Genomic DNA, 10,321 nt, shown 5'->3' with positions numbered 1-10,321 from the left:
AACTAAGCAATAYCCTGCACAAACAGACTGTTGAGGAATCAATTGCTAAATAGTCACAAGTTTCTATTACACATGTGTAAAAATATTTGTCTTAAAATTAATGATTTCACTAAACTGAAGTTGATTCTGTGAAGTGATGTCACAACTGTCCCTTAAAACAAAAGGACCACGCACTGTATTTCAGGTTACTCTAATGCCAAAAGAGTTAACACTACATCAGAACAGAGGGCAATACAGCTTTTTTTTTACTTGAAGTATAGGGAAAATTGGAATAGAAAACATTCCTAAAGAAGTAGCTTTTATTAATTTGTCTGGGAAAGAAAAAACAACTTTTACAGTCATGTGACATGATGTTTCTTCATGTGCTTTTCAAAGATCCCAGGACGGTTGAGACTGGAAGGGACCTCTGGMGAGCATCTCACTCAACCTGCCCTACTCAAGCAGACACACCCAGAGCTGGTTGCCCAAGACCATGCCSAGAAGGCTTTTTAATATCTCCAAGGACAGAGACTCCACAGCCTCCCTGGACAAACTGTGCCACTGCTTGGTCACCCTCACAGTGAAAAAAATGTTTCCTGCTGTTCAGAGGRAACTTCATGTGTTTGACCGAGTGCCAGCTGCCTCTGGTCCCGTCACTGGGCACAGCTGGGCACAGCTCTGTCCTCTTGAACCTGCCCCTCACGTATTTGTACACGTCAACAAGATCCCCCTGAGCCTTTGCTTTTCCAGACTCTTTGTCATGTTCCTGGCCCTTCCCTGGACTCTCTCCAGTATGTCAATGTCTCTCTTGTACTGGGGAGCCCAGAACTGAAGCCAGCACTCCAGCTGGCCTCACCAGTGCTGAGCAGAGGGGAAGGATCACCTCCCTCCACTTTCCAGCAACGCTCCTCCTAACAAAGCCCAGCATACCACTGGCCTTCTTTGTAGCAAGGCCACATTGCTGGCTCATGGTCAACYGGTTGGCCACCAGGACCCCCAGGGCAATTTCTGCAACTTTCCTAGTTGGTCAGATCCCAGCCTGCACTGGTACTTGGATGGTTGTTTCTTCCCACTGCAGGAAGAAACATTTTCCCTTGTTGAAATACAAGAGATTTCCATGAGCCTATTTCTCCAACATGATGAGGTTCCTCTGGATGGCAGCACAACCCTCTAGTGCTCCACTCACTCCTCCTTAGTTTTGTGTCACTAGGAAACTTCCTTATGGTACACTACACCAACCCTTAACAAAGGTGTTAAACAGGAGTGTATCCAGTACTGATCCAAAGTAMAAAGCTAGTTACTGGCTTCCAAATAAACTTTGTGCCATTAATCACCACCCTTCTGGCCTAAGTATTTAGCCAGTTTTCAATCCACCTCATTTTTTTTTACCTGAAAGATTCTGAATTGTTGACGATTCTATGAAAACCAAACGAAAAGTTCCTGTCTGGCACCTAAGTAAGTTACTTATGGTCAAGAATCTTTTGCTTTTGAGGAGACAACAGTTATTTCTATGCTCCAAGGGTTATTATGTACTCCTCAAATGGCAGAAATACAGGAGGGGCCAAGAATTACTGCCTCCGCTTCAGCAAGTTACCTGTCTGGTCGCCTTCAGAAACCATCGGTTGCCCCACTGGGAGGGCCTTCTCTKTACTGAGAACCTAAGTTACACCCATATGAGGCACAGACTCCTGATTAACCTACTAACAGTGGGAAATAACTGACTTTTGGGGTATTTTCCCCCAAAGAAGTTATCTCAGAAAACACACTGTATCATCACAAATGTGGTATTTTGTTCCATATCTTTCTCAGGTAAAACCATCATTCTGATACAGGTTTGATTTATGGAATAGGAAGGGCTTAATTAAGACTGAGAGAAAGGTTAAAAGAAAGTCAGAATACATATTTCAGATAATTAAATTGAAAAATCTAACAAACTACTCTAAAAATGAAAGTGGAAAACAGCCTTAGCACTATCAATTGCTACCTGCAGCAAGTCTTAACAGCTACCACTATGCAAAAGCCACCTAACCTCAGGTGAAATGATGCATTTAAATATGCAATTAAATAACTACTTTTACCTGAGCAACTGTCCTCATCATCAGAGATGGGCACCTCCCTTTTCAACAGCATTTCCAACTCTTCAGTTTCGGCAACATCAACAGGTCTCTCCCCATGCTTATTGGCTTGAAATGGATTTCCACCATGTCGAAGCAGCAGCTTCACAATCTGCAGCATTAAATAAATTAATTGTTAGGTTTTCCATAACATATTATTTGACCCACATAAAAATCTTCTGTTGCACACAAAATGTGAGCCACATGATATGCAATCCTAACTCCTTACTATGAAACTGAGACTGGAAAGCAAGTCTTCAGCAAGCAGAATGCAAAATCCAGGTAGTATACACACAATCTGCTCTTTCAACGATGTGAAGGAGAAGACTATAGACAGCTATCCTCTGTTACACAGACACAACASTCATTTTAAAGGAATGCAACAGCGGCCTTTTGTTCTTGCTGTTCTAGCATTTCGTCCCACCCATCAGGTTCTCTGCTCCTCTGCACTTGATTYACCCTCTCACTCCAAATTTTATTTCACTTAAATAAGAAGCAGGGAAAGTTTCACAAGTAGTAGTGCTACTGGTTTCCACAGCATTTCCAAAAAGCCATGAGAGAGACCCAATTATTTTGCCGGAGGAACAAACTACCCCCACCTGCAACTTCATGATATACCAAAATCATCAATTTCTCCATCATCAAGGGTATCAACTTGTTAATATTCCAGTGATACCAAGGCCATTTCCAGCACAGTGTCCAGTATTAATTAGTTTTCCCCCCGCTAGGTGTTAAGAATGGGGAAATTYAGCAGACAGCGATACCTTAACAGGAAGCTTAAGAATTATTCTGGTACATAATGTCAGTGAGATGGTCACAGGTAYCTGTCCTGAGATCAAAAAAGCAAGACATCCCATTTTCCAAGACTTTACTACAGCTTTAGGAAAGCTTGATCTAATGACCCAAGATCTTTGTTTGGATACCTATAAGAAGCAGCTACTAAACAACTAGTAAAAATTTCACAACACATTATCATAATTAATTTCTCTAGCTTTTCCAGAAAAACATTTCAAACTGAACATCTTGTTTGGAAGGTGTACTTAAATTAAAGGATGTATTCTATTTTTTGCCTTATAGAACAGATTGCACACATATGTGCAGTAATGAAATAATAGAGACATAAATGGAAAGCAGAGTAATTTCTACATCTTATTTGCAGAAATCAWGAACAAATTTCAAAGTTAATGTAAAATACCTACAAAACTCCACTTATCTTCTCCCACTAAGTGCTGATTGGTAAATTAAAAAAATACTAATAATATATATATATATATTTCTGTGTTTCAATGCTATAAATATATAAAAAGAAATATAAGATATATACCTTTAAATGTTTATAAACATATATGTATAATAAACAGAAATCCACAGTATACTGTTAGGAGACATTTAGCTTTTGAGAATTCTATACAGCAAATTKTTCTCAAAAAAAAATCATTAAAATGCTTATTTACTGAGAAAGCAAAGGTAAAAGTTTCAAATATTGAAGCAAACAGATACTGGTAGAAGATATTAGGCAATAGAAGTCAGATGAAACAAAGACAAGCAAAACAACTCTAGGATGCTCCCAAAACAGCAGAAGCAGAACTGCAAGACCATGATTGCAATGAGCACAGTTAGGATTTGTTCTCAAGGTTCAGCATTTCAAACCACGCATTTATTGCCCTCCCACTCTCCCAGAACACTCACGTTTCTATGCCCACTGCTAGCAGAATCATGAAGTGGGGTATCATCATCCAAGCCCTGTGTGTTCACGTCGGCTCCTGCCGCTATCAGGACTTTAGCAACATCGTAGTAACCAACATTACAAGCTTCATGCAGTGGTGTCCACCCTAGAGTGAAGAATGGTAGGTTTAAGACTGAAAGATCAAATATTTGSTTTTTTCCTCCTGTGTTATAGATCTCTATTGCCTCCAAAGATTTCAAAACACACTTTCACAMACAGTACTTGGCAGGACAACAATGCCGTCCAGCTGATGAACAACACATGCTTTATCAACTTTAAACCTCATGCCAAGTTCTAAATTTTTCTGAGATTAAACTGAAAACTAGAATAATTAATCAAATAGTAAAAGACAAAATCTGGCACAAAATCCCCAGGCTAAGCATGCTGGAGATTCTTTGACTGGTAAACATTTGAACTGTGTTAWGTGTATATATATATAGATAATATTATTCTATATGGAAACAGTTTGAAAGCCACACTATTGGAAAAAATAAGTATGGCAAATTACCATAACCAGTGCTCCTTTAGAGCTACTGGACCTGTACTAGGAATCATTAACAACATTTAGCAGCTAGGTAAAAAGCTATTAATAACACGTGGCAGAGAACTTATTCCTGATATTTTCCAAAAGATTGGTTATTTTTTGCAATTTTGATTTCCACAAGTTCAGTGCTCATTTTCTGTAGCAGAGTGTCAACTGAAGATGACAACCCACACATGCTATATTCCTTATCTCAATTTCCTCTCCCCAACTTGATGACTTCCACTTCATAGCTGACCTGAACTGCTGTGGATGCCTTCTCAAAGCCAAGTTCTGGGGAGGCATTCAATTTCTGTTTCCAACATAAACAGTAAAGTCTGGAACAGTTTATTCATGTGAACTCTGTGTCTAATCAGTAGCAGTCTTGTACACTCATGAAGTGGACGTACAAGAAACCCCTGACTTATCTAATCCCTCAGTAATGGGATTTCTCACCTTCATCTTTCACTCAACTTCCAAGCTGCCACTCATCTAAATTTTTAAAAAAGCTAAAAAAGAAAAAAAAAAAGGGGAAAAAAGAAAAAAAGCTTCTAAGTTATTCTACAGCAAAACACTTCTTTCTGTTCTTCATAGACTWAATTTCCTCTCCAATTATCACCTGGGTCACTCACTTCCAACACTGTCTGGCTACCACATCCTTCTTTCCATTTTTTCGTCATTTGCCCTTTTCACATTYACCCAATATGATAACACTCTTCTGCTCTTAGCCCTCTGATCCCTGTTTTTTTTTCCCTCTGTATTAATTCTCTCTGTATTTTATTTTTCTCTATGTTTGACTGCTTTGCTTTTCCATCCTATCACAGTGTCCAGCCTGCCAACTCCAGTCCTGGCTTGATGTCAATATCTTTCCTTTACTCTTGTTCTCACACRGCAGTATCATTCTGGCAGATATCCCATGAGCAGGGTTACTTCCTCCATTACTAATTCATTTTCTGCTCCTTTAGTTCTGCCAAATCCTTAGCTAAAAAACTCTAATTCTCTAAACYACACTGCATCCTAAATTCCTACTTTTCTCCACTCATGACTCACCGCTTCAGTCTTCCCCCTCTTCTTGACTTCTCCCTCTACACAGTATTTTGAAGTTCAGCCATCTCTGCTTCTCACTTTGGATTACCAAAGGAAAAATATCTCACTTGATCCCAAATATCTCCTCCAGAATTTTGAATGAAGTCTCCAATGACTTGCTTCCAACTGATTCTCAGAACCAGCTCTCAGCCATTGTCCTCTTCCTTTCATCTGCCTTTAAAATTAAGTATTTGGACTAGGTCAGACTGGATAAAGCTCCTAAGTTAACTTCCTTTACAGCAGCCCATACAGTGCTGTGCACTGCTTTTGGGGCTACACCAGTACTCACAGCACACCGGTGTTTTGGCTACTGCTGAACAGGGCTTGTGAATTGTCACAGTTTTCTCTCTCTCTCCTCCTGCACAAGAGGCTGRGAGGGGACAAGGCCAGGACAGCTGACACAAATGTATACTCCATACCACAGGATGTGATGCCATAAAAGCTCAGTAAAAGGAGAAGGAAGGAGGGTTGTTTGTACATACTGGCATTTACCTTTCCAAGTATCTGTTATACCTGCTGAGGCCCTGCTTCCTGGGAAGTGACTRAACATTTGCCTGACAATGGGAAGTAGTGAATGAATTCCTCTTCTTCCTTTGCYTGCACATGSAGCTTTTGCTTTTCTTAYTAAAAGSTCTTTAACTTGACCCACAATGTATTTTTTCTCTTTTTCTCCCCACACCTTGCTGAGGAAGGGAAGTAAGAGAGCAGCTGGGTGGGYRTCTGGCAGCCAGCCAAGGTTAACCCACTACATCTCTTCTTGAAGTGTTTCTATTATTCTCCCTGTGATTTCTATGGGCCTGTMTTCCCCTGAACCTCCCCCTCTTTTTCTAAAATTGTTCTTGTCAACAAGTTCTTCTCATCTCCCCTCTCAACTTCTTTGAAGATCTCACAGTGTTCAACTTCTGCTTTTCTTCTCTTCCTCTACATGCCAGTCCTGGATAGCTTCATGCTCAAATACAAATTCAGCTACCCTCTGCAAAGCAAGAGATTACCAATCTATTTCCTACCTAAAATCAAGATTTCAGTCCATCTCATTAATATCTTCTCTTGATGACAACTAACTGTGCTACAGTTTCTCCCACAGGGGCCTGATACCCAACTCCTCTCAACCATTCCCACTGGGAACATAACTCAGACTCATAAACCAAAACCCATAAACCTAAAAACACTGCTTATGTTACAACTGTTACATCTTAACAAAGCTCATCAATCATTGCTGAAATCATAGCAAATACTGACATATCATTAATTCARAGGGATGAGATGGCAAGTGCAAACTATACCACTCTCATCTGCCTTGGTGTGTATCAGCTGTCCCAGTGCGAAGACAGCGTACATCACAGTGCCACCACCTTCACTGWTACTAAACTTTGCATCTCCTCACAYAGTCCACAGTCTCATCATTTGACTCTGCCCAGCATAATGGCACAAGCTTGCATATATTTCTGTAAATAACAACTGTGCAAAGGTCCTGGACACAACTGCAACCTCTGGATGTTAATATACTGTTCTAATAACAGACTGTGTACTACAGTGTCCCAGTACTACCACTGCCATTGGAAATGAAAATCACATTTGAGAATTTCTGTGATGTTACATTTTTCATTTGCATACAACATAAAAAAAAAGGGAAAACCCTGTTAACAACTTCAGTGTTACTTTCAATTTATACAGTCAAGAGAACTCATATCAACTTACCTGCAAAATCTTTTACATTTACATTTGCACCTAATCTGATTAGCTCCTTGACCTGTTTAACATCCCCTCGAATAGCTGCCATATGTAGAGGGGTTTCCCCTCGTTCGTTCCTTTTGTTAACTTTGTCTTTTTGTCTTGAAGAAGAGGTTGGAGTTTTCTTTTGTGTTGGTGTTGCTTGCAAGGAATGATTTAAGGTGGAATCTATAAAACAAGTTTTTAAATGGTCACCGTTAATTAAAATAAGGTGAAGTTTAAGAGTGTCAACACTTGGCTTCAAAGATGACAATAACCAGTGAATAATTACATTTAAGACTTTTTCATCCTTCACATGTATCAACACAATGCTGATTTTCAATGTGAAAGATTCTAGGACAGATGAAGTCTATCCATACTACAGGTTTCATATACTTTGATACAAATGCTGCTGAATCAAACACAAAAGTGTGATCATGCAAAGATTAATATCTACCTTGCTTCCCTTTCCTCCAGCAAAATTCCACTACAGTATTATGTAGTGGGATGTCCGTTTAAGGAATTAGAATCTGTGTATTGTACTACATACAAATCCTCAGATGTGCCAACACAGCTGGGTGGACTGGATAGTTCCTTAAGGAAACACAGCCACTTGCTTTTAAATAGCAATTTTGTAAAAACTTCACATCTGTAGAACATATATACATATTTTTTTTTAAATACAGCTGGACGAAGGGCACTTTAAAATGGTGAATTAAAAACAAGATGTCTCCCCTCTCCCATTAAATCCTAAGGAAATGGTCCCATTTCCTCCTAAACTAAAATTCTGCTCCAAAGCAAGACAAAGAGATAATGGCTAAGTTTCAGTTGAAAAAAAGAAAATATTTCCACTTTTAAATAATCCATACAGAACAGTACCTGGGAAGGAAAAATAATCAAAGGAAGAAAAGAATTTTCCAGTTTTTACAGCTATCAGAGTGCAAATCTTTGCACTGCAACACAGAAGATCAAGAATCTTTCATCAAATTACTCATCCRTGTGAAGTTTTAACAGAAGTATTGATTTAAAATCCATGAAAGAATTCAGATACCATTGAAAAACATCGGAGTTCAGAATATTCTGACAAGGACAGAATTAAAAAGGCAGAAGGCAGAAAACTGTTAACTTTGTAARATCACCTGGACTGTTGTCTCTTGCTGTCATCTGCATGAGAAGTGCCATCTGTTTGCGCTCTGACAGAGGGTAACCAAATAGAATGCTAACCGGTGCTGATTTCTTATTTCCAGCATCCTTCTTCATTTTCTTTTTCTCTGGACCTTCCTTCTCTAGAAATAGGAATATTTAAAAACTCAAACTGATGCCACATCAGGGTATTTTTCTAGAAATAAAACCATCCTCTTAAGTTCAGTTAACTCAYGATTGGTGACAGGAGATGAAATACACAAATTACACCTCTAATTTACTGCATTTGCATTAGCATTGGTTACCTGCTCTAATCATGTTAGGGTAATAAGCTACTGAGATAAAGCACTTAAAGCTATAAGCAGGATTACTAAAAAATTCTGTAAGATGAAAAACCCATTTCAGAGCAGGAATGCTGTGTATGTTACAACTTTCATTTTCAGAGATTGAATTGAGGCACTTAAAAATTCTGTAAGATGAGCTGGTCAGCTTTCAGCACTGAATACAGATCTGAGACTACACTCTTTTCTACTTCTCTCAAGACTAAAACCATGCTAAAAATTAGGAAAAGACTATTTAATACTGGTATCTGCTAAGTAATTGGTTAAAATTTTTATTATTTATTTAGAAGTTTCTCTCAAACTCATTTCTTCTCCAAAATTCATATCCTTCAAAAACATACAGCTATTTCATATACATAGCTTCTTTCCTTTTATCAATATTTACAGAAGCTGTTTAATATTTCATCTCCAAGTTTTAAACCATGAGCTAAAATTACACATCCAAATAAACACATCAAAAACAAAACAAAAAAATCCTCCCACCAAAACCAAGAARCCTGTCACCTGCAAAAGCAGAAAACCTTAAACCAGAAGAATCCACTGAGGAAAATTTAATTGACCTCATGCAGAGAAGTAAAAATGAGAAACTTAAGTTCCTTTGAGTTCCTAGTTATCTTTTCACTTTCTACRATTCTGCCTTCTTTCTTATTTCATTTGTTTCCTCTCAACTCATTTTCTGCCTTCCTAGCCTTCTCTAAATCTCATTTTCTAGGCCTGATTACAGACACAAGCTCTAGTAATGCAATGCCCTTGAGACACAGGAAGGCATAGAAACAATTCTTATCTTGAATTCCATGCTGAYTGGCATTAAATACATGATTTTCCAGGTTAAACAACTGCAAGCAATAGCATTTTAAGAATCGAAAGTTATGCATGTAGCTTTGTATGTATTTTAAAAACCTCTACAAATGTATCCATGATGTTTAAAAAGGAAACAAGATCCCTTTTGCAGCACCAAATGATGKTTTTTTTCCTAAAATGCACCTCACAGTCTTGAATATCGACAAAATTAATTCAATATCCAAATAAACACTATTTGTGTTGTACCATATGGGTAAAAACATCTGCATAGAAAAATTTAAAAAAACCCTTACAACAAATCTCTACTTTCTACTTTTCACTGAAAGTATGCTGTTTTCTGTACAAGGATCATGTACAACAGTACTCAGTAGTACCAGCAAAATAACACATTTCAGATTGACAAGCATAATCAGATGCTTCTTAGTGCATACTCATGAATTCTTTCCTTAAAAAACACATATATCTTCATTTGGAATTATTCCTTAACAATTTTATAGCTATTTTCAGCTTGAGGAAATTATATATCGAAACAAATTAAATAAAACATTTGATCGTCTAGCTTTTTGTCCAATTGGGATTGGACAATCCATTGGGACTGTTCATATTTTTTGGGAATTGCCTTTTTTTTTCTTAAAATCAGCATAATTTATTCCTGTCTCTTGTTCAGTGCTGCATTTCAGYAGTGGGGTAAATTACTCTCCTATTACACTTCATTAACACAGAGTTTGCAAAACATTTCTAAATGTTACCAATTTGAAGCACCGAATAAGAATACAACTGTTCTCACCAAGCGAAACTGGAATTATGCACTCACCACTCAAAAAGAGACACGATTTTATTAAAATGGATATGGAACTTCATATCTGTTTTCAGTAAGTCTGAACAGTTCAATAAACAAAAA

The 10,321-nt window shown here is 38.0% G+C and overlaps 1 protein-coding gene across 2 annotated transcripts in view; it reads right to left on the bottom strand.

Moving 5' to 3' along the window:
- The window catches only part of ANKRD12 (ankyrin repeat domain 12), a 59,069-nt gene that overhangs the window by 18,435 nt on the left and 30,313 nt on the right, over positions 1-10,321 (bottom strand). For both annotated transcript variants that reach the window (XM_057368907.1, XM_057368910.1), the window contains 4 exons: positions 8,275-8,421; positions 7,124-7,324; positions 3,783-3,925; positions 2,058-2,205 (listed from right to left, as the gene is read on the bottom strand). In XM_057368907.1, the coding sequence (XP_057224890.1) occupies positions 2,058-2,205; positions 3,783-3,925; positions 7,124-7,324; positions 8,275-8,421 (639 nt within the window). The remainder of the gene's footprint in view (positions 1-2,057; positions 2,206-3,782; positions 3,926-7,123; positions 7,325-8,274; positions 8,422-10,321) is intronic.

Source organism: Malurus melanocephalus, unplaced genomic scaffold (genome assembly GCF_030028575.1).
Source record: "Malurus melanocephalus ecotype Western Australia unplaced genomic scaffold, MMel_1.1 scaffold_99, whole genome shotgun sequence".
NCBI classification, from domain to species: Eukaryota; Metazoa; Chordata; class Aves; order Passeriformes; family Maluridae; genus Malurus; species Malurus melanocephalus.
The sequence above is the reverse complement of the archived record's forward strand: the minus strand, read 5'-3'. Positions and strand labels throughout refer to the sequence as shown.